This window comes from Delphinus delphis, chromosome 3 (genome assembly GCF_949987515.2).
Source record: "Delphinus delphis chromosome 3, mDelDel1.2, whole genome shotgun sequence".
Lineage (NCBI taxonomy): Eukaryota > Metazoa > Chordata > Mammalia > Artiodactyla > Delphinidae > Delphinus > Delphinus delphis.
The window spans coordinates 54,782,882-54,808,344 of record NC_082685.1 but is presented as its reverse complement, the minus strand read 5'-3'; the positions used below and the strand labels follow the sequence as shown (position 1 = coordinate 54,808,344).

At 38.0% G+C, this 25,463-nt stretch overlaps 1 protein-coding gene across 1 annotated transcript in view; it reads left to right on the top strand.

Moving 5' to 3' along the window:
- Nucleotides 1-25,463, top strand: part of NDFIP1 (Nedd4 family interacting protein 1) — a 50,703-nt gene that overhangs the window by 9,645 nt on the left and 15,595 nt on the right. Inside the window, exons 2-3 of the mRNA XM_060008631.1 lie at nucleotides 20,255-20,342; nucleotides 24,058-24,188. Coding sequence (XP_059864614.1) covers nucleotides 20,255-20,342; nucleotides 24,058-24,188 — 219 coding nt within the window. The remainder of the gene's footprint in view (nucleotides 1-20,254; nucleotides 20,343-24,057; nucleotides 24,189-25,463) is intronic.

The window sequence follows — 25,463 nt, the reverse complement described above, 5'->3', positions numbered from 1 at the left end:
TGACTCTAATCCATTACTACATGGATCACTCTAGCCTCCTCCCCTCTCATTTTTAAACTTCTACTCCAACAATGAGAGACCTGGCTCCTCCCACCTGCCATCCATTTACTTAATTTAACTTCAGTTCTAATGTACATGTGTACATGTACATGTGTAGCAGTGTCAGAATTGTTAACTTACACCCCTGTGGGAAACAGTTTTATCAACTAGAGGACAGGGCGTATGTACAGTTTCTTTTGCCTTTAGTCTTATAAAGACTACTCATTTCCAAAGTTACTTAGGTACTTATGTCAGCACCTTTTCTTCTCACCCTCTTTAATGAGGTGGTTTCATAAATTTATAACACAGTTAGATTGTTTTGTCACATTCTGCAAACCATCCTGGGAACCACCAACCACCTAACATTTTTTTTTAAATTTCACATACATTAAAGTTCATACATTATTTCACATACATTAAATTTTTTTTATCGTATTTCACATACATTAAAGTTCACCCCTTGTGCTATAAAGTTCTGTAGGTTTAGACAAATATAGGTTTTGACAAATGTATAGCATCCTTTTTGTTTTTTGTTTTTCAAACTACTTTTAAAGAAAAATGATGAGTGATTTCTCATTCTTATTTTGCAAGTTTTCCACTAATGATCATGTTTTGCTTCTTTTTAAAAAATTCCTTAAAATTTTTTTTATTTGGAAGTAAATAAAAACTGCAGGAATAGTATAAAATAATACCCATATAGTATGTATTGCCCAGATTCATCGTAAACATTAAGATTTGATTAACAATGACTACAATCCTATAAAAATTGAAAGCACTACAGGTAAAACTCAAGTCCTTTTAACCACCAATCCTTTCTCTATGGAACTCAGTGCTTATTTTGCTACTTACTTTGTTATTAATTTTAAAAATTTGTTTTGTCCTTGTTAAATTTAGGTGAAATTTTGTGGACTGTGTAGTCAGGAATATAGTGTTCTTAGTATCTTGAAGCTTTCATTTTAGGAGCTTTATGATATAACGTCCAAACTTTTCATATAACTTTGTGTTAAAAAGCAGTTTTTGAAGGGTGTGATGTACACTTCAGTATCTGGAAGGCTCAGTTTGGACATTAAGTAGAGACTGATTCAGGAGAACAAAAAAGGACTTTATGAAAACATCTAATCAGTAATATATTGCCTGACTTCTGCAATGAAGTATGTAGTTGTCATATGACTGTGGGCTAGAACTTAGAACTTCAATCTCTTTCTAGCTTTATTTCCTCCTTTCATAAAATGAAGTAGTAGTTAGATTAGATCATTTTGTCTCCTTCCAGCTTTATGATTGATTGTTTTTATTTATAGAAGTTGGTGGCTTTGATCCAAAGAGACAGCATTCTATTGAGGATTTAGCAAATTTCTTTTATGATGAATAATTATTTTTGAAAATGATGTCAGTAAATACATATGCCCAGTAGATTTTTTTTAAATTATGCATGGTTTAAAAAATAGAAAAATCTCCTTAATATTATGTTTTAAAAGAATGAGTCACTGGTGAGTACAGAGTACTGTTCTGTAATTTCCCACTAGTTAAAACATTCTGTTTGTAGGTCTTTCCCTTCTGGTCAGCTTCAAACAAACATGGTGTATCATGACAAAAAGTTAATGATATGGGACTTTCCTGGTGGCGCAGTGGTTAAGAATCCGCCTGCCAATTCAGGGGACACAAGTTCGAGCCCTGGTCCAGAAAGACCCCACATGTCACGGAGCAGCTAAGCCCGTGTGCCACAACTACTGAGCCTGCACTCCAGAGCCCGCGAGCCACAACTGCTGAGCCCGCGTGCCAGAACTACCGAAGACCGCGCACCTAGAGCCCGTGCTCTACAACAAAGAGAGGCCACCACTATGAGAAGCCCGCACACCGCCAACGAAGAGTAGCTCCGCTCGCTGCAACTAGAGAAAGCCCACGCGCAGCGACGAAGACCCAACGCAGCCAAAAATAGATAAATAAATTAATTAAAAAATAAAAAGTTAATGATGCTTTTAGAAATCAGAAAAGTTAATCAATAATTTAAAATTTTTTCAAATAAACTATTTTTAAGAGCAATTTTAGGTTCACAATAAAATCAATAATCTTTTAAAAGGAAGAAAATACCAATTTTAAAAGTTTTTTTAGCTTTTTTAAAGGAAACTGGCTCTTGATTTCTAGTATTCTTATTCACTGCTTTTAGCAGTTGCATTTTCACAAGTTTGGAAAATCTGCTCATGTTATTATAGAAATAGCATAAGAAGTATGAATTGAGGGTTATCTGCAGCCTTGGGGATCTTACACATGATTGATTGTTGATAGGAGATTCCTTTCAACACTTGTCCTTGTGAAGCAGAATTGCATTTTCAGATGTAATAGTATTTTAGAGTGTACATACTTAAAATCAGATCTACTCAGTCATGCATGTGAGGGTGGGTAGCATTAATGCTCTCAAGCACATTGGTCCAATTTCATTTTAGGTGAGAGTTAATTGAGGTGATCACAGTTATGTGATGTTGTAAGCTTTACAGCCATCTTGTCACCATTCAGCTCTGGCCAAAATGACTAGCTGAGTCGAGGGGGAGAAAAGGCAAATTATGCTGGGCATGAAAGGTAATTATTGGCTTATTAGCTTCACCATTATTGGGAAGGTTAAAATATCTTATTTTCTATGTATCAGTTAGGTTTAAGGTAATCCAAATGCCATTTTATATTTAGGACTTCACATTTTAGTGAAAATATTTAAGTAAGAATCTGTAATTGTGTTTGAAAGGATCTCAGCAATTTCTGGCATATACCTTTTTAACACTGATTTTGTATTTCTCTTAACAGGTTGCTTTAAATATTATTTAGCTGTACCTCATTACTGCTGTAGTTATTTCTAAGAAGTGAACTTTTTTTCCCATGAGAAAAATATAGACTGACTTTCAAATGCTACAGTGATATTACAAAAGAATATTTAATAATGAAGGAAAATTCCACCGTGTAGTGAGTGAAAAAGGTTATAAGATGATTTGTATTCCCCCAGAAGGCTGGAAGGATATCTGAAAGATGGGATTGTGGTGGGTTTTATTTTCTTCTCTGTATTTTTGTCAGGTTTTCTCCTTGTGAGCCTAGGAATCTTAGAAAAAAGAATTTTTAAAAATCGCTGTGTGCTGTTTATTATTATGAAAATGTTACTTTTATGCTTGTCTTATGTATAGAGTATACTTTTCCCCCCCAGATTTGTATCTTGGTTTTTAAAGTGTCAAGCTTCCATTCATCCAAGACTTTTCATCTTGTGAGCCATCTGCAATCTGCGTAATAAGGCATTTATGAAGTGCCAGCTTGCGTGTTTAAATATTATGGAATTAAAAGTTGACTAAGTGCCTGTAGAGTGCTGCTTTGTTTGTCCTCGTTCCTTCGCATCTTGCCTTCCTTTTCTTCTTCCCCTTACTTTTAGTACCCAGCACAATTTGATGCATATAGTAAGTATTCACTAAATACCTGTTGAATGACTTCAATCCATGAGAATGTATTATGGTATTGATACAATATTAATTATATTAATTCAGAAAATAAGATAGTAGATAAAAGGCATTATCTTGAGATGGAAGAGATCACCTACTTCCAGAGACTTCTTAGGAAGCTTCTGAGAAGATGTAACTTGAGCCTGGCCTTGGAGGATAGGTAAGAGGTAGATGGGGGAGACCAGGACTTGGGAGAAGGGGTGGAGTTGGACTCTCATGATTTGTTGTTTCCCTGGGGAACTTGTTTCACTTCGTGGAATACATCACCTTCTCTGGCCAGGAGCTCTCCTGTTGCTCTACTTCCTCTACCTGGAATGCTCCCTTCTTCCCAGCTCCCCTCTCAGTTTAGGTAGTCTGTCCTAAGGGGAGTTTGAGTACCTCCCCTCTCCCCCAGTTAGGTTAGTTTCCCATGAATACGAGATTACTCTTTCATGACACATTTTGTAATCACATTTTAATCTTTTTAAATTTATTTTTCATATCTTACAGATAGTTATACTTACATATAGGTTAGAGTCAGATCGATCTTACAGGCTTATTACCCAAAACAGCAGTCTCCTGCTTACTTACCTGCTTCTTAGCTCTTTCTTTTGCTGTTTCGCTGTTATCTGTGAAGGTAAAAAACATTTATAGGCTGTTACTTCTTGATTTTTCAGTTTTCAGGGTTTAAAAAATTTTTTTAATTGACTTACCACTAGGAGATTTAAGGATTTAGCTCTCTTTTACCACCCTCCCACAACTGCATGTACTCCCAGTTCCTGTCTCTCCATTTTTCTAGTATAGTTATATCCACAATGTAGTTAGATCAGTATTCAGTAATATGTTGTATGCTGTGGTTACTTTTCCTTGCCTGACAGTACCTTATTTTCCCTAGTTAACAACATTTTTGTTTGTTTGTTTGATTTTCTACGTATATATCATAAATTGCTTATAACATGAATTCACCCTCAGACTCTCACTTAATAATCTTAATGGTTTTTGGGGTTTGTTTTTTTTTTTTTTTAGATTTATTTATTTATTTATTTATTGGATGTGCTGGGTCTTCGTTGCTGTGCGCGTGCTTTCTCTAGTTGCAGTGAGCGGGGTCTACTCTTTGTTGTGGTGCATGGGCTTCTCATTGCGGTGGCTTCTCGTTGCGGAGCACGGGCTCTAGGGGCGCGGGCTCAGTAGTTGTGGCTCGTGGGCTCAGTAGCTGTGGCTCGCAGGCTCTAGAGCTCAGGCTCAGTAGTTGTGGTGCACGGGCTTAGTTGCTCCGTGGCATGTGGGATCTTCCCGGACCAGGGCTCGAACCTCTGTCCCCTGCATTGGCAGGTGGATTCTTAACCACTGTGCCACTAGGGAAGCCCCTCTTAATAGTTTTTTGATATTTTCAAACACATCAGTTATTTTATTGATTTCATTGTTAGGGTGGTGTGTGTGGCTCTTTCCTGGCTTTTTGACTTGTTCTAGAAGGCTGTTCTCAAGGTCTGTTGTTTAGTTGTTATCCTAGGGATTTCCTTTTCCAACTTTTTAAATTGAAGCCCTTTCCCTTGATTCACATCTTTTTTTTTTCTTGGTTTATTGTCTCATATCCATGGAACATACACTCCAGTATCTTTCTGAGGAAGAATGCATGGGGGTTAAAGTTTTGTGTTTTTTTAATCTTCACCCTTACTTCGACTTCTGGGTTGGAAACATTTTCCTTTAGAATTTTGAAAGCCATTTGTTGCATTGCCTTCTAGGTTCCACTATTAGGAAGACCGAAGCCAATTGTGATGTCTGATTCTTTAAATGTGGCCTACTTTCTCTGTTTCTCTGGAAGCCTTTAGGAGCTTCTTTATGTCCCCAGTGTTGTTAAATTTCACTATGTTGTACCTTGGTGTAGATCTGTTTACATCTGTTGTGCTAGGCACTCAGTGGGTCCTTTTGGTCTAGAAGCTTAATGTCCGTTAGTTCTGGGAAATTTTAAAAAGTGTTTGATTTTTTTTTTCTCTGCTTTAATTTTTTTTTCCTTCTCTCCTTGGATCTTGGATCTTTTGTACTGATTCTTTAAAATTGTTTATTTATTTAATTTTTAAAATTTTATTTATTTGGCTGCGCTGTGTCTGAATTGTAGCACATGGGATCTAGTTCCCCCACCAGGGATCAAACCCAGGCTCCATACATTGGGAGTACGGAATCTTAACCATTGGACCACCAGGGAAGTCCTTTAAAATTTTTTTTAACCTCTTCTCATATTTTCACCTGTTTTTCTCTACTTTCTATGAGAGATTCTCAATTTTATATTCTAACTCTTTGATAAAATTTTAATAATCTGTTATTTTTAATTTTCAAAAACTCTTTAATTGGCCCTACCCCCATTTTAGTAGCACACTGTCCTCGTGTTATGGTTTTAATTTTTTTTCTCTTATTTCTCTGAGATTACAGAAAGTTTTTTTCTTTCTTTTTAAAGTTTACACCTTCCTGCATAGTTCTTTCCTCCGTGTTGCATTTATTCTCTTTGCTTTGGTCTTTTATGACCTTTTAGTTAGAAGTATGTGGTGGTCTTTGTCTGCTTGGTTAAGAGTGCACAATCAGTAAAGCAGTTTGGAAGCTCAGGACGCTTGATGGAACTTCTTGCGGGGGCTTCTTGCCTTCTAATCTAACTAGGCTGTTTCTTTGTGTGACAGTGTTTTTAAATCTTTCTTCTTGGGCTGGTCAGTTTCCCCAGAGAATAGGCCTGACTGTTACTGTTCTGGGAGCTGATTGGCGGAGGAATACTGGGATATCTCAAGGTTTAGTACATAAACCTCTCACTTAATCACTCTTTTCTGATATGTTGTTCTTTCTCCTAAGCTCTGGTGTCTCCAGTCCAGACCTCTCCACCTCAGTCTCTCCAGAGAGAGTCTTCTAATGGGGATTCCCGGAGCTGTGTTTGTTTAACTGGGTCTCTGGGCTTCCCTGGTTGCGCAGTGGTTAAGAATCCGCCTGCCAATGCAGGGGACACTGGTTCGAGCCCTGGTCCGGGAATATCCCACATGCCGCGGGGCAACTAAGCCCGTGCGCCACAACTACTGAGCCTGTGCTCTAGAGCCCGTGAGCCACAACTACTGAGCCCACATGCCACAGCTACTGAAGCCTACGCACCTAGAGCCTGTGCTCCGCAACAAGAGAAGCCACCTCAATGAGAAGCCCACACCCTGCAACCAAGAGTAGCCCCCGCTCGCTGCAACTAGAGAAAGCTCACGCGCAGCAACAGAGACCCAACTCAGCCATAAATAAATGAATGAATGAATGAATGAATAACTGGATCTCCAACTTCCCTTTCTGCTTTTAAATCTCATTTTCACTGTTATTTCTGCCGGTACCTGCTACCACTGATTCTTGAGCCTTTAGAGGGTATAGTGCAAGACAGGTTGATTTTCTGCTTTCTGGGTTAGGATTCAGGTTTCTTGGGTCTGCTGTGTACATTGTTTCCTGTCTTCCTGCTTCTAACTTGCGGGATTTTATTGCTGCTTCGTCTCCTGTTAATCGATTTTGAATTTTTTTTGGCCTCAAATTTAATAAAACTTTAATAACATTTACATTTGAGAGGATTTTGGAAGGTATAAGAGGCAAATGTGTGTGTTTAATCTTCAGCTGGAAAATTATGATTGTAATTACTTCTTTTGATGGTCTTTTCTTTGGTAAGCTCTAGACTTAGAGAGGTAAAAAACATCAGTCATGGCCTGACATGTTCTTTGAGTGGTGTTAATTATAAAATGCAAGCAATTATACACTTGCATATTGGAACATTCTCTGATAGGGTGAAGGGACAGATATGAAATGCTTAATGAATCTCCCTCTTGGTTCTCGTTCTTGCAGGAGAAGGGGACCTCATGACCAGGCCTAAGTTAAGGCAGCCTCTTGAATAGAATACCTTTCCCCATCCGTAATCTCTGTCTCAGTATGCTGTATTCCAGGCATCATCATCATCATCACATAATAATAATAATAATGAGCAAGCATAGCTGAGAGAGCTCTGGTAGCTCATGGGGCTAGCAGAGCCAAGCAGGCTGCAGTCAGCGTGAGTCTCTGGATTCTAGGCATGTCTGTCACTTCCTGGGGCTGTACATTTGACTTCACTATCTTATTATTATTATTATTTTTGAAATTATAATCATGCTTATTTTTCAAAAATATTTCTTTATTTTTGTCTGCGTCGGGTCTTAGTTGCGGTGCGCGGGCTTCTGTCTGGTTGTGGCATGTGAGCTCAGTAGTTGTGGCGTGTGGCCTTAGTTGCCCTGTGGCATGTGAGATCTTAGTTCCCTGACCAGGGATCGAACCCATGTCCCCTGCATTGGAAGGCAGATTCTTAACCACTGGACCACCGGGAAGTCCCTTTACTATCATTTTAATGTAGAATATTCCATTTTTTGGATATGCCAATTGGTAGTTTTTAGAAGGGAAAACTTTCTAGGAATTAGTGTGATCAATCAAAATACCAATTTTCCTTCGTATGTACCACAAACATTTACTGAATACCTATTTGTACCCAATACACTATGCTAAATGTTTTATTTCCTAAGAGCTGAAGGTTGGAGAGGTCTGCTTCTCTTTTTTGTTTCTTATACTCTTGTTACCAGTTCTTTTTAAACTAGGTAACTCTGGAACCATAGTGTTGATGTATGTAATGCATAGTACTTTATGAAGCATGAAGTAGTGATGGGGATGCCACCTGCTGTTGATCACTCATGGAATCATCATCACTGTCCCTTCCACAGATACAGCAGTCATCTGCATGTGGCTCCATACCTAGCCTTATATTATTTGGTGATTTGTAAAGTAATATGAATAAGATAAATGTGAACTAGTAAGTCAAGATGGCATTAAGATTATCTGCCATTTCTTCAGGTAGGTTTCTGTTAAAGCTACACCTCCATGCTTGCTTGAGTCAACATGTGCTAATAAGGTATCCATGATATGCCACTCACTGTTCAGTGCTGGGGTGAATACAGCAGTGAACCATATGAAGGTCCCAGTCTGCAGAGGGCTCACAGTCTACACTGTTAACCCAGCAAGGGCTCGTGTGCCTGTGGCACAGAAAGCCAAACTCTGGCAGTGGGTATTTGCAGCAAAATAAGGGTTTATTTGAAGGTGCCAAGCAAGGAGCACCGGGCAGCTTATGCTCAAAAGACCCAAACTCTCTGATGGCTTTCAGGCAAGGGTTTTTTTTTTTTGGCTGCGTTGGGTCTTTGTTGCTGCACGCGGGCTTTCTCTAGTTGCGGAGAACAGGGGTTACTCTTCTCATTGCGGAGGCTTCTCTTGTTGTGGAGCACGGACTCTACGTGCACAGGCTTCGGTAGTTGCAGCACATGGGCTCAGTAGTTGCGGCACACGGGTGCTAGAGCATGCAGGCTTCAGTAGTTGCGGCCTAGGAGACTAAAGCTTTTCTTTCTGCAAACAAGAAACAAAGGACAGGCTTCCCTGGTGGCGCAGTGGTTAGGAATCCGCCTGCCAATGCAGGGGACACGGGTTTGAGTCCTGGTCCAGGAATATCCCACATGCTGCAGAGCAGCTAATCCCGTGTGCCACAGCTACTGAGCCTGTGCTCAAGGGCCTGCGAGCCACAACTACTGAAGCCTGTGCGCCTAGGGCCTGTGCTCTGCAACAAGAGAAGCCACCGCAATGAGAAGCCCGCACACCGCAACAAAGAGTAGCCCCCGCCCATAGCCCTCGCTCACCGCAACTGGAGAAAGCCCGCGCACAACAACGAAGACCCAACACAGCCAAAAATAAATAAAATTTTTTTTAAAAAAGAAACAAAGGACAAGAAGAGCCTTTTGTACCTGGGAAGGCCCTACAGGGTCCTGTTTGGTTTCATTTCCCCCTTTTCTTTGATAGCCCTCAATCCTGAGAGGAACAGGGGCAGAACCAGAAATGAAATAAAGTTTTGGAGGAGATTAATCATAGACTGAGCAGGGGAACTCAGTTTTAGGGGGACGCGGTTTCACGAATCCTCTGCCAGTCTCCTTTTCTCCCCTTCTGGAACTGTTAGTGAGTATGATTTACATACAGAAACATGCACAAATCATAAATGTGTATTGTAGTTCAGTGAATTTTCACAAGCTGAACATGCACGTTAACTAGTACCCAGATCAAGCAACAACATTACTAACACTCCAAAAGCTCCCTTCATGTGCCCTTCCAATTGTGCCCGTGCCCTGGGTGACCACTCAGCTGGCAGACTAGGTTTGCCCGGTTTTGCTCTTTACATAAGTGTAATCGTACAGTAAATGCTCTTTTGTCTGGTTTCTGTTGCTCAGCATTATGTTTATGAGATTCACCCTTGCTGTTGTGTGTTGTTACAGTTTATTCATTCACATGGCTGTATAATATTCCATTGTGTGAAGTTGTAATTTAGTTAGCCATTCTGCTCTTGATGGGCATTTGGGTAGTTTCCAATTTTATAAATACTGTTGCTTTGAACATCCTGGTATGTCTTTTGGTGAACATGTGTGTTTCTGTCAGGATGCATAACTAGAGTATAATTGCTGGGTCATACAGTATGTATGAATTCATCTTTAGTAGATATTGCTAAACAGTTTTCTGAAGTGGCTCTGCAAATTTACATTCCCAGTATGAGAGTTCTGGTTGTTATGTACCCTCAACAACATTTGGTATTTTCTGCTTTTTTATTTTAACTATTATCTGTGGTTTTAATTGGCATTTCTGTGATGACTATTGAAATGCAGCACTTTTTAAATATGTTTATCAGCCATTTGGCTATCTTCTTTTGTGAAGTGTCTATTCAAGACTTTTGCCCATTTTTCTGTTCGGTGTTTTCCTTTTTTTTTTACGGCTTTTTAGAAGTTTTTTTTTTTAATGTATTCTGGATATGAGTCCTTGGCCAGAAAATATGTCTTCTATTCTGGGTTGTCTTTTCATTCTCTCAGTAGGGTCTTTTGAATGAATAAAAGTTCTTAATTTGAGAAGCACATGTGGGTGAACATCTTCATGTCCTTGTGCACAAAAAAGCTAACGATAAATGAAGAAATTGATAGTTCACTTTTGAAGATCTGTAAGATGGATATGTACTACTTCTGCAGGAACTTGCTGATAAAAATATGCCATCCCTTGTGATGACCCAAACACTAAGCTGACCACAGAGTAGAAAATACTGACATATGAAAAACAAGTAGAGCCCAGAAGAAACCAGTAACTGTACCTAAGAAAGAATTTCCTTTGGCATTTTATTATAATGGTATATAGGAATAGTGCTTCTGTCAGTAGATTTAATGGAAAAGTTATTTTGTCCATGTTGACAAATGTTGATCTTAATAATTGTACATAAAGCATCATTTAACAAATTTCATCAAGTTAACTTTTTAATATCCCAAATTATCAGCCTAAATAATACTATTATGGCTTAAAATAGCAACCAGTCTTTCTAGTAAATTAATGAAAAAATGGAAGTGTTCTTTCAGGAATATTAAGGGGTAATAGTCAAATTGGTGTGATTGTGGCATGTAATAGTGCCTGGTAAAATTTCATTGAATGAAATCATTCAAATTTCTGACTATCCATGAGGAATGCTGTTGTGGGCTATTGCAGAAGAAAAGGCAATGGAGAGAATGGAAAGCATGAATCACAACATATTTACATCTACTTCTATTCCTGTACGTTATGTATCTACATTAATAGCATTTACTTTTATTTTTGGCTGCACCGGGTCTTAGTTGTGGCATGCGGGATCTAGTTCCCTGACCAGGGATCGAACCCGGGCCCCCTGCATTGGGAGCATGGAGAGTCTTAACCACTGGACTACCAGGGAAGTCGCCACATTTACATTCTAAGTACTCTTTCTGCAGTACAGCTGTTTTTCAGAAAAGTTGTACAAATCAAACTAATTTAAATATATTGCTAGATAGGCATGTAGTTTGATGATAGCCTTGCATTGTACTGATTTAAAAGGGTTGACTTCTTTTGTAATTTTAATATTGCATTATATAATTGTTTTACCAGTCAGGATTTTAGGAGAGACATATATATGTATGTATGGTATATATGTATCTTAAATATATGTATCTTTATATATATGTCTTTATATGTGTACATTTACACATACATGTATATGTGTGTATTAGTGTGTATATGTGTGTATAAAATCTTAATGGAGACTAGAAATGTTCTGCATGCCAAGTCCAAAATCCTTTCAGTTCTGTTGTGAGTTTATAAATAGGAACAGATAATTGTAAAAAATTGTTCTTGAAATTTAAAAGAACCATTGAATAGATGCCAGTTGTAGTCCACGTTCTGTTGGGACAATTCTTTTTTCATAAAGTGTTGCTTAATATATCCTTTTAAGTGGTGAATAATTAGGAGTTCAGTTTTGCTTTCATGATGATATTTTAGAGCTTTAACGTATCTTAGACGAGGACAACATGTAGGGTTTTAAAAACACAAACAGTATTTACCACTCATGGACTAGATTTTATGTAAACTATTTTAAAATGAATCTGATCTAGCTCCTATTTTCATATTGTTTATTCTGTAAACAAAAGATGAACTGTCCTGTCAGAGGCAAGGGGAACAAGCCAGGTGTTCAGTCTCCAGTTCAACTTGCCTTTGCTAGGATGTTTAATTCCTTCTCCAAGTGGGTTCTGGAGCGCTGAACTAAGAACTGAGTTTTCTTATGGAACCAAAAAGTGGAGAAGAGGTAAGAATCAAGTCATGGATTGGTTAGTACATAGTTGGATGCTACTTCTTAAAACATGTTATGTTCAGGGGCAGAGAGACTTACCTATTTGAAAACCATGTGATTGTTCCTTATTTCCCCAATCTTTATAAAATCATGAAGCATGGCAAGGGATGGGGGGGCACTTATCATTAACCTGGAAGGTTCTTGGCTGTAGATTTTGCTGAAGCTAGGTGACAGAAAACACTGGGCACCATTTACTTGACAGTGCCTTGGTGAAGCCATCAGTAGTGAAAATACTTGGATGTAAGATGTGGATCCCAGGGGTTGGCAGGTTGATGGCAGCTTTCTGGTGCCACCCAAAGATCTCACAATGCCACTGTCATAGCCATAGTTGGCTAGTTTAGTGCCTTCATGGATGAGGAGTTATTTCTCCTAGTGCCTTGGCTTCTTAATGAAGTTGGAGTTGGTGATGAGTGGCTACTATCTTGCCTTCCTCTTTTCTCTCTGGATGGTATGCCTTCACTTGTTATTTGGACCTCAGGTGAAAAAAAGAAGAAAAACCATCAAATTGGTGATCATAGTTTGTAGCATTTGCTCTCATTTCTAAGGACTAACATAAATACTGAGTTAGAATATTTTCCCTCCTTCCAAACCAGATTATATTCATCAGTTGTACTTATGTATGTTAACGGTGATAACCACAAACATCTTTAAATAGAAAGCTTTACAAACTGCTGGCCTTTCTGAGGAGGTTTACTGTAGTATACTTTTCACCTCTTATTGCCATTGTCTTTTTAAAGCATTATTCTAATTACTTTGCTTTGGTGAATTTTGATTTTTAATTGTGTTTTCATTTTGCTATTAAGAGGATTTGCATTTATCTTTTCCCTCTGCCATGAGAGCTGCTGTTGGGGATAGTCTAAATCCGGTGGTTGTTTGTTTTTAAAGTTATCTTTAGGTAAACAAAGTAGAAAAAAATCATGATGTTTATTCTCAGCTCTTAAAACAGATTGTTAGTCAAACTATCTTTTAATTTCTTGATCCTAATATTTTTCTTTTCAGGAAAGGAGAATATTAAGGAATTTTTTAAAAATCATGATGAGGTTATAATTCATTGTGTTATTTTTCTTTTTTCTTTTTATCCATTCATATATATGTGTTCCGTGTTAAGCTCTGGAGATATTTATGGGATCAGGACCTATCCCCTCCCATTAAAGGACATAGACATTGATTTAGCAAGGAAATACTGATTTGGAATAGTCAGTTTTCAGTGTCATTTTAAATGAAATGTGCATTATACAGATTTGCAGTTTTAGAAAATACTCTTTTTTTGAGATGTAATCCACATACCATAAAATTCATCTTTTTAAAGTGTACAATTCAGTGATTTTTACTGTGTTCACACGGTTTTGCAACCATTGCCACTGTCTAATTCCAGAACATTTGAATCACTCCCAAAAGAAACATGACACTATTAGCAGTCCGTCACTCCCCTTTCTTCCCTTCCCCAGCACCTGGCAACCACCAGTCTACTTTCTGTCTCTCTTGGATTTGCCGTTTCTGGAGACATTATATAAGTGGAATCATACAGTATGTGGCGTTTTGTGACTGGTTCCTTTGCTTAGCATAATAACGTTTTCAAGGTTGACCCAGGTTTTAGCACGTATCAGTACTTTACCGCCATTTTTTTGTTGTTGTTAGGTTGATTTATTCCTATCCATCCTTTTGTATGGATATATCATATTTTGTTTATCCATTCATCATTTGATGACCCATTTGACTATTGTAAATAATGCTGCTATGAACATTCATATATAAGTTTTTCTGTGAAAATTTGTTTTCATTTCTCTTGAGTATATGTCTAGGAGTGGAATTGCTGGATCTTTTTATAACTCTGTGTTTAACTTTTTTTTGAGAAACAGCCAAACTGTTTTCCTCAGTGGCTGTACTACTTGACATTCCTACCAGCAGTGTGTGAGGGTTCTAACTGCTCCACATATTCAACATTTGATTTTTTTCCTTTTTTTTTTTTTACGCGAGCCTCTCACTGTTGTGGTCTCTCCCGTTGCGGAGCACAGGCTCCAGACGCGCAGGCTCAGCGGCCATGGCTCACAGGCCCAGCCGCTCCGCGGCATGTGGGATCTTCCCGGACCGGGGCACGAACCCGTGTCCCCTGCATCGACAGGCGGACTCTCAACCACTGCGCCACCAGGGAAGCCCCCCTTTTTTCCTTTTTTTTTTTTTATGGCCATATTCATTCGTGTGACGAGGTAGCTTGTGGTTTTGATTTGCATTTCTTTTTTTTTTTTAATTAATTTATTTTTGGCTGCATTGGGTCTTCCTTGCTGTGTATAGGCTCTCTCTAGTTGCGGTGAGCGGGGGCTACTCTTTGCTGCGGTGCACGCGCTTCTCACTCTGGTGGTTTCTCTTGTTGAAGAGCATGGGCTCTAGGCACGCGGGCTTCAGTAGTTGTGGCGCATGGGCTCAGTAGTTGTGGTGCACGGGCTTAGCTGCTCCGTGGCATGTGGGATCTTCCCGGACCAGGGCTTGAACCCGTGTCCCCTGCATTGGCAGGCGGATTCTTAACCACTACACCACCAGGGAAGCCCCTGATTTGCATTTCTTGATGACTAATGATGTTGAGCGTCTCATGTATACTGGCCATTTGTATATCTTCTTTGGAGAAATGTCTATTAAAATTAGATTGTCTTTTTATTGTTGAATTTCTCTTTGTCAAAATTACCTTTAGCAGAGAACTATTCTTTTTTTTTCTTTTTTTTTTTAAATTTATTTCTGGTTGTGCCGGGTCTTAGTTGAGGTAGGTGGGCTCCTTAGTTGTAGCTCACCAACTCCTTTAGTTGCGGCACACATGCTCCTTAGTTGTGACATGCGAACTCTTAGTTGTGGCATGCATGTGGGATCTAGTTCCCTGACCAGGAATCGAACCCGGGCCCCCTGCATTGGGAGGTGGATTCTTAACCACTGCGCCACCAGGGAAGTCCCAGGAGAACTATTCTTGAATGTAAAGAATTTGGTGGTGGTAGAATATTTTATAGTCAGTATACTATATACAATTAAAAATCTACAAACAGGTGGTTGCCAGAGGGAAGGTGGGTTGGGGGGCAGGTGAAATAGGTGAAGGGGATTAAGGGGTACAGAGTTCCAGTTTTAAAATATAATAAGTAAGTCATGGGGTTGTAATGTATAGCATAGGGAAAACAGTAAGTAGTGCTGTAACAACTTTGTATGGTGATGGATGGTAACTAGATACGGTGATGATCATTTTGAAATGTATATGAATATTGAATTACTATAATGTATACCTGAAAGTAATATCATATGATATTGAATGTCAATTATACTTCAATTACAAAAAAAACTATAGTCTATATACAATAGAAAATTTATAGTCCTCACAAACTTCAGCTGTTTCTGAACAACACAGTAAAATAGCATACTCAGTTGTTTACCTAAAGAAATGTGCTTGTTTACTTTCTGGTAATGATACTGTCTCATTTGGTGGGATTTAAAGAGTACACAGAAATAGTGGGTTGGTAATGAGAGGTTTAAAAAATTGCATTTTAAGTAAAAGTTTTAGAAATTAACTCTAAAATTAGAAGTGGTAAATAGCACTTAAAGCTAAAGTTTAGGCTTTTCTGAGACTGTTACTAACTTAAAGAAGTGATTTAAAACTTACCAGAATTTTCTTGCCGTTTAAATAGGACTCACCCAAGAAAAAAATGAGTGGTGAAAATACTTGTAACTTTATGGACTTATCGGATAAGTTCAGCATTATTTTCCACATATTTGTTTGTGTGAATTATGAGGCATATTTTGATACCTCTTCTCATGGATTTATGAGTTTTTGGCTTTTCTCTTTGTTGTTTAGTAGGTTTTCTTGTTGTTCTCCCATTCTTAGTAAATAGAATCCAAGAATGACTTTTACGTAAGTGCCTTTAGGTACTGCCGTCCTGTACAGTTGTAAATGTTGACCCTTACTTAGGCTTAATCCTAGCCCTTGCTCTTCTGTTGCTTAAAAACAGCTTATTTCTGAATTGGAGAACATCTTTAGAACTACTTATGGGAGGGCAATGAGGAAGCCTTCTTACTGGGGTGGGAGCTCAAATAAGAATTTAAACCTGTAGGGTTTACGTGTCTTTAAACTTGTTAATTCAAGTTTTCTTCTATTAGAACTGGAGCTATGTATGATTTCTATATGGGAGATTCTGTTGTCCAACTAAAACACCATATACTTATTTCTAATAGCAACAATATGGATAGGATACGGAGGAAGGAAAAACATCCTTTATTTTAGATGTGCTGTATTTCACAGGCTAAATCTAGAGGACAAAGCATTTTAGTACTTATTTGTAGGTAATTTTTTTTTTCAACCTGAGGGCGATCAAGGCTAAGAAGTACCATAGGAGATTGTGACATATTTATAAAATGGGAATGTGGAAGAGTTTTAGGGTTCTTCTGGGGAGCCATAACAGAGTCTGCTCAGAGTATAAGGAGGAACGCAGGTAATCAGGAAAGTGGGAGTAAGGGCACTGTCCGGGGAGTGGCAAAGAGAAAGACCATCTGAATTTTCACATGATTGAATTATTCCTTTGTCAGCAGTGGAGACATACTTTCGTATTAAACTCAGTAGTTTATATGGCATGTATAGGTAATTGTATAATTCTGTTTGGAAAAGCCACAGTTTAAATCTTATTTGGAGATAAGTAAAATTGATGAGAATTGTTAAAAAAAATTATGTGACTGAGAAGAATCCAGAGCCGCGAAGGTATTTATTATCTGTCACAATTACACAATCAAAGGACCACCCCCCCACCCCCCGCAGTAGGGAGAGAGCAGAAAGTCCCACCACTTCTCAGATTTGTCTCTCAGTATCCCCTACAACCAGGGATCTGTAACAGGTAGGTTGCATTCAAGCTTCCACTGACCCAGTTGCTAGAAGAGACTGGGCATCTTTCCAACGCCAGCCCCAAATTGACAGTGACACTTATTGTCTTAGCCTTGGGAGAGCCTGAGGATCCCTGAACCCCTGGGATATGGCAGGGAGGGCTGCACAGGAAAGGTTCCCAAGGACAGAAAAGGAGAACCTTAAAAATACATTTTGGGGGACTTCCCTGGTGGTCCATTGGGTAGGACTCCGCGGTCCCAATGCAGGGGGCCCGGGTTTAATCCCTGGTCAGGGAACTAGATCCCGCACGCGTGCCACAACTAAGGGTTCGCATGCTGCAACTAAAGAAGCCCGCATGCTGCAACTAAAAGATACTGCATGCCACAACTGAGACCTGGTGCAGCCTAAGTAAATTTAAAAAAAAAGAAATATTTTAAAAAATACATTTTGGAACCAGGTAACCAATTTCATAGCCTTATAGGTAAGGCCCACTCTAGTTCTAGTCCTCCCCACCTTTCCCCTCCCCCCCGCCCCTGTTAGTGAGTGCCTGACTTGTTTGGCTGGCAGAGCCAAATTAATGGCAATAGATGCCCCCAAAGTGTAAAAAGATGTATAGTTAGGGCTTCTGTTATATAACAAGTTATTATTCACACAGATGGTGGTCACTAAATACTTCTTGAAGGTGATTGCCTCTTTCCCTCCCACATCATAGTGTTTCATTTTAAACACCTTTCTTGGTGGAGCCTAAATTTATCACCAGCATTATAGAAAACACCAGAGTTGGGAACCCTGTAGAGTGAGGTCCTGGGATCATCCCAGTATGTGGGGAGCCTCCATAATCATAGTGGGTGTTTTTTGTTGGTTATGTTTTTTCAGTTAGAAATAATATTAGTATGATTAATGACTAATTATTAATAATAATATGATTCTGAAGTGGTGAATTTTAATGGAGTAAAAATTTTCATCTGGAAATGTTTCTTTTTTCCTCATCAAAGAGAAAATGGGGGTTTCTGAGCCAATTGGAATTTCTTTGCTTTGTTATCTGTTACCCTGGTGTGGAATGATCAAATTTCACATTTCCAGGTTGCTAGGAGACAGGCAACCTATCTTGTAGATACAGGCATTAAAACTCCATTATGCTTTATTTCTTAGAATTCTGTATTTCTTAGAATTCTCATGCTTTCTTTCTAAAACCTAAATTATGCAGAGGTAACATGATTATTTGACCAAGCTCAGGAGATGAAAGAATTATCAAATCAAAAGTATCAAGCTGGAAAAAAACAATATCAAGCAGGGTTTAAATAAAGAACATGACTGGCTACAGTAAGTTAAGGCAACATTCTTGAAAGTGAGTCTGTATTTGCCTCTGCTTTTGCTGCTGACTCTTTTTGCTGCTTTTTGCAACTTTTTTTTTGCTGCTTTTTTGTACTTTTTGCAGCACACAAGAGTGGTTAGGTAGGAGTAGGCTGAGAATACCCTGTCTAGAGAGCTACAGATGATGTTAAAAGTATTCCAAGTGAACGTGGCCCCAGGAACTCTATTTAAATAATTTACTGATTTGGTCTCCCAGGAACATTTGGATTTACTGTAGCTATTTTGTCCTTTCCTTTCTTTTGAAAGGAAAATTCATCTTATGTTACAATGCACTTATTTTGGGAATGCCTTAGGTTTAACATTAGATAACTAGGGTTCAAAAAAATGTGCCCAGATGGTAGATGTTGAGGAAAATTTGGGAGAAGAATTCATTTGAAGTTGAATGCTTGGCAGTATTAATCAGAAAGGTTTTGTTGGCTTCCGATTTTGAATAGCATAGAGATTGGAGGCTGAGATATTACTTTAATATCTACTTCATGTTAGGACAGGTCAGGCTTTTCTCTTTTTCTGTTTCAATTCAGGATAGAGTTCTTTGCAGCAGTTGGTTTAGAGGGGTTTGTATTTTACAACTGGCTCAATTGGCTCTATATATCTTGATGTTACACAGCTGGGACGCAGACCCCCAAGTCAGTTACACTGATAAATACTCTGTTAGTACTTTACAGATTGACTCCCATTCTCAGCCACTTCATCTTTTTTTTAATGTTTTTAATTTTTTCTTTAAAATTCCTTTGTAAAATATAGACACAGAAAGCTACATAAATCATATATATTTATATAACATTTACTAAACATTAATGGAGTTGACATTCACAAAACCAGCACCCAGACCAGGTAATAATACTTCCATCACCTCTGAAGCATATTCCCATCTGCCCATCAATAGACTGACTCTTAGCCAGTTCATCTTTTAAATGAGCTGTAGTCGTGACAGTGGAAAAATTAAATCACATGTCTTTGTTTATGAAGATGAGTTGCATAGACTATATAGACTGGCAGTGGTAGGAAGACACTTTCAGTGTCAGTTATCTAAAGTAACTGGAGCTGTAGATTTGACTAGTGAGAAAGTTACTGAGATATGGAAGAGGAAGATGTATTGACAGAGGTTATATGTAGAATTAGGTGGAATTTTATGTTTTTGTAAATATCTCAATTATTTAAGATATAATTTCTATGCACAAACTGGATATAATGGTAAACTTTGGTTTTACTGTGATTTGTCTTTGCCTTAACAGATTGTTATTATTAGATTATTTTTCTAATGGAAAAAATTAAGTGATAAATGTTCATTACAAGAAATTAGAACATACATATACACAAGGAAAAAATCCCCTCTAATTGCATCTCCTGAGATAACCAGTGTAAACTGTAGATGTTTATCTTTATAGACCTGCTTTCCATCACATATCTGTCTTTCAAAACCAAGTTATATGATTCATGCGGTTTGGTAAACTTAGCTTTTTTCGTGTAACAGTACAGCACGAGTATCTGTTCAAGTCATCGAATTTTCTTCATTTTCATTTTTGTGGTTACTTAGTAATCCTTTGTGAGATGAACTGTAGTTTATTTAATAAGTCCCCAATGATTGGTATTTAGGTTGTTCCTAATTTTTGCTGCAATAGCATTTATGGCTACCTTTTTTGCCTCTGTCTGATTACTTCCTTAGGATAAACTCCTGGGAGTAGAATAATTCGCAAAGGATTTGCTCATTTTAAGGCTTTTGAAACACATTGCACAATAGCTTTCCAGAAAGGCTATTCCAGTTTTCAGGTTTTCCTCTGTCTAATTGGCTTTATGATTGCATTAAAATGTGAAATTTTTATTTAGTTGCAGAATGAAGAAGAGCCTGGAGAGCCGGAACAAGCTGCAGGGGACGCTCCTCCACCTTATAGCAGTATCTCTGCAGAGAGTGCAGGTAGGTAACAGGGTGAGGTGGCTGCTGAGCTCTTGAAATGCATCAGCCAGAGGCTTTTGTCTGCTATGTATTTGTTGGTGTTTGTGTTTGCTTCAGCTTTCCTTAAGAAATCTTTGACATCAGTTTTAGTTTGTAGTCTGTGGTGAAAAAAAGTCACTGTTCTGAAAAACAGATAAAACCCCATTCCAATGTGGCTTTCTTACGGAACTCAGTTTCATCCCAAGAGACTCTTAATATAAAGGAGGTAGAATTCAGGAACCAGGTGATCACCTGTTTTTTCTGTTGCTGTTCTTTTTGTAGTTTGCTCATTAGTTGTTTGCCTTTTTTTTTTTAAACCAAATCCTGTTGTTTTAATCTTTTTTTTTTTTAGATGTTGGGGGTAGGAATTTATTAATTAATTTATTTATTTTTGCTGTGTTGGGTCTTCGTTTCTGTGCGAGGGCTTTCTCTAGTTGTGGCGAGCGGGGGCCACTCTTCATCGCGGTGCGCGGGCCTCTCACTATCGCGGCCTCTCTTGTTGCGGAGCACAGGCTCCAGACGGCGCAGGCTCAGTAGTTGTGGCTCACGGGCCTAGTTGCTCTGCGGCATGTGGGATTCTCCCAGACCAGGGCTCGAACCCGTGTCCCCTGCATTAGCAGGCAGATTCTCAACCACTGCGCCACCAGGGAAGCCCCCTGTTTTGCTTTTTGATTCTAGTACCTGTGACCTGGAATATAGTATGTTAGATTTCTTTTATGCTAATAAATTCTTAATAAAAAAACTAGAAGTCTCCCAACTCTTTCATTTTGTTTCTCATAGTTTAAAACCATCCTTAATTAACCTTTCATCTTCCCATCTTATACCAGATTATCTTTATAATTTGCACACGCATGTTTAGAAGGGGTGGGGGAGAAGAAAGAAAATTGCGGTAGTTCAGGACTTTTGGTAATTAGATCTTTATGATAACCAGTTCTACTTTAATTACTGAAAATTGACCAGTTTTGATGGAACCTCTTCCATATTCTCTGAAACAATTGTGGCAGAGTGGCAAGTACATGGCTGATGGTTAGAAATAAGAGTGGTGCACACATGTTGGCAGGGGGATAAAAGGCACAAGTCACTATTTTGTATACTCACTTTACCTGTTTTAATTTGTGGTGTATAAATTTGGACAGTCGAACAAATATTGGATTTTTGTTTGTTTTGAATGTATTAAATAAAATGGAAAAGATTGTCATTAAACTTTTCATGGAAACTTAAAATTATGTGAGGTGTCTATATTGATGGATCCCATTTTTTAAAACTCTGTTGAAATAGGGAAATAAAAATGTTCTTGATTTCCCTCAACTTAAGGTAGTAAGGGCAGTTCCCTGGTGGCCTAGTAGTTAGGATTCCGGGCTTTCACTGTTGCGGCCTGGGCTCCTTCCCTGGTCGGGGAACCCAAGATCACGCAAGCTGCGTGGCGCAGCCAAAAAAAAAAGTTTTCCTTAAGGTAGTAGGTATCAGTTTTGTTCATGTATTCAGAATTACTGTGGCTGTGGGCGAATGCAGATTGTACCCTTCAATTTGTAAATTAACTTTTAAATTAAAAGTAAAAAGAAATTTTTAAGGAAATTATATATACAGTGTTTTATATACACATACATGCATGTATATATGTATGTGTATGTGTAATGTATGTAAAATAGTTATTTTGACATAGAGAAAAACAAATTTCTTGAATTGGATTAGGTGGCAGCTTTAGTTTCAGTAACACATTTTCCTAATTTTCGTCTAAAACCTTTGATATTTTATTTTTCCCATTTAGATAGATGGGCGTTCCATCTGGAATTGTTTTTTCTGTGTAGTGTGAGGTAGTGGTCAAGGTTGTTCTTCCGTATGGATATCCATTTGGTCCCACACCATTTATTGAAAAGACCATTCATTCTTCTTCCACTGCTGTAATGTCACCTTTGTCATAAATCAAGTGAGTGTGTGTGTGTGTGTGTGTGTGTGCGCGCGCGCGCCTGTTTTCTGGACTAAATATTCTGTCCTTAGGTCTATTTATTCATCTTTGTGCCTGTGCTTAACTTTCTTAATTCCAGAACTTTATAATCTTGATATCTGGTAATTAGGTCCTTTAGGCTTTGTGTTCTTCAAGATTTCCTTGATACTTCTTGGCTTTTTGTATTTTTATTTACATTTCAGAATCAGTTTGCCAATTTCCATAAAACGGATGAAACAAACAAAAATTCTGCTGGAAGTTTAGTTGGGATGGCATTGAATCTGTGTATCAATTAACATCTTTATAATGTTGCATCTTCCAGTCTATGTTAAATCCCTCCTATTTATTAAGATCTTCTTTAATTTCTCTCAGTAATATTTTGTGAGTTTCAGTATAGAGATAATTAGATTTATTCCTAGGTATTGGTGTATTTTGGTGCTGTTATAAAAGGTCCGTGTATAATTTTATTTTCTCTTTGTTGCTGGCATATGAAAATACAGTTGATGGTTTATATTAACTATATGTTCAGAGACTTTCCTAAATTCATATATTAATTCTAATAGTTTGTAGATACTCTTGGATTTTCTACATATGTAACTATGTCATCCATGGTTAAGGATAGATTTCTTCTTTTCCAATCCTTATGTCTTACATTTTCTTTTCTTTCCATATTGTATCAACTAGTAGTACCTCTAAGATAATGTTTGATTAGAAGTGGGAATGGTGGGCCATTTTTGTCTGATTCTCTAATCTTAGGGGAGAAAGCTTTTAATAATTTACCATTAATTATGATATTTACTCTAGATTTTTCATAGAGATTTGTGAGAAGGTTAAGGAATCATAGTTTTCTTTTGCAGTATTCCTAATTTGCTAAGCTTTTTTGTTATTAATAGGTATGTTATCAATGCTTTTTCTGCCCATGTGAAGACAGAATTTTTCTCCTTTTTTCTGTTAATGAGGTGAATTCTATTGATTGATAATTTCAGTAATATACTACAGTAAAATTGGAAGTTAGTTATAATTAACCAAAGAGAAAAAAGAAAAGAAAAATGTTAATCTTGATGAAGTATAGGAATTTTTTCAGAATTCTTAAGTGTTTTCAAAAATTGTATAGAAATTTAATCCATTTGTAAATAGAACTTTTCTAATAATACATATTGAATCTTTTATAATAGAAGTCAGTGAAAATGAAGATGCAGTATTAGAAAGAAGGAATGCAAGATTTCACACAAATAAATAATGGTTCTGTAACTGAACCTGTAATTACCTAATTACCTTAGGCATGTCACAGAAAACAATACATGGCAAAAATAATGTGAAAGAATCAAAAGGGCCAAAATCTGTGAGAAATGACTTTTAACTTTTTTTCAAGTTTATTTCATGTTTATAAATGGGAGGACACCATGGTACAGATTTCCAAACACACAGGTGAATTATTTTTAGTTTAATTTTACCTTATTCCATTATTAATATTACATGCCTTTTGTGAACACACCACATAAACAGCCAAAAAAAAGTGTTCAGAAGCACTTGGGAGGGCAAAGTGAATGTGGAATTTAGATCATTGAAAAGTGGATACATTTAAAAATCATTCCCAGTCTTATGTTCATCTTTAAACACCTTTTGATTCAATTATTCTGTATGTACTGTTAGAGGAATGGCTGGTTTTTGTTTGCCAGAGTTAGCAGAAATCCTCTTTTTCCTCATTTCAACTAATCTTCAGATTATTATGACTTCCTTTTTATTCTGCAGCATATTTTGACTACAAAGATGAGTCTGGGTTTCCAAAGCCCCCATCTTACAATGTGGCTACCACACTGCCCAGTTATGATGAAGCTGAGAGAACCAAAGCTGAAGCTACTATCCCTTTGGTTCCTGGAAGAGTAAGTCCAACTTACCGTGTTACTTGGTGCTGGTTTATGGGAATTAAGTTCTTTGCATTATCCACTTTGTGATATTACTTATGATTAAATTGATTAGTAAAAGTACAGCTAGTGTTTAAAAGCAGATAATAAACTCTTATCTTTTCCTGAAAATGATGAGGTAAAAGATACAAATGAGCAGAAAAATCACTAGTCAAGCCAGCTCATTTTCCCTATATCTCTCCTACTGCCATCACTTTCTGAAGTCTCCTGGCATGGCTGAAACATCTTGGAGCAGGGGCTGATTTAGGAAATACACCAACTTTGCCTTGATTCTGCACACTGAATATTTTGGTGTTAGGTAGATAGCTGCTAGGGAGTCTATGGAGAGAATAAATAAGTGGAACTTCATAGAATTAAACTCAGAAGGGCTCTAACAATCATCTAGATGAACCCCATGCCACCAGCGGTCCAGATCATGCCATCTGTGGAGGCACAGTGAATTCAGATCCCATCTGGCCTGATGTTAATTCATGGGAGTGGGGGTGGGGTGTGATGAAAGCCCATGGAGAATTTTGGACACTCTTGGTTCGTGATGTCAGGCCTATAAGTGATACAGTTGTGTTTTCATAAATATTCATTCAGGTTGAAGCTGATGCAGGTGGGGCCTTGGGTGAGATATTGAGAGAAAGGAAAGCAGGATCCAGTCCCCATAAATGTGGGGCAATCAAGGCTCCAGACCCTAGGCCTGACAGGAAACTAGAGTAAAAGATAAGAACAAGAACAGAAATTCGGTCTGGGCAGTGACACAATGACACTGCAATGACACAAGCCCCAGAAGTTCGGGCCTTAGGATAGTAGACTGTTCGCAGATCATATTTATACTATGAGGGGTGAAATTCATAAAACCACTGCTGGGCAGAAGTAATAGTTTACAAGCCTAGTCTAGGCTGATTCTACCTGGTGAAATGCATTCACTTCTTGTAGGTGCTAGGGAGAAACTAAGACCCCTCATGCAGCTCACTCTCTAAAGACAAAACAGTCTTAATATAGTTACCATGTATTGGAAGCAAACAACGTGGTTGGTACAGTGCTTGATGCTTACATGTATTTTGTATGTTGTTTCCAGTCTTCACAATAACTTTGCAAGGTAGAGATTATATTATCCCTATTTTACAAATGCAAAAATTGAGGCCCAGAGAGATTAAATAATTTGCCCAAAGTCATATAGCTAATAAGTAGCATAGGTGAGTCAAACCCAGATATTCTAGACTCCAAAGTCCTTGTATGTACTCT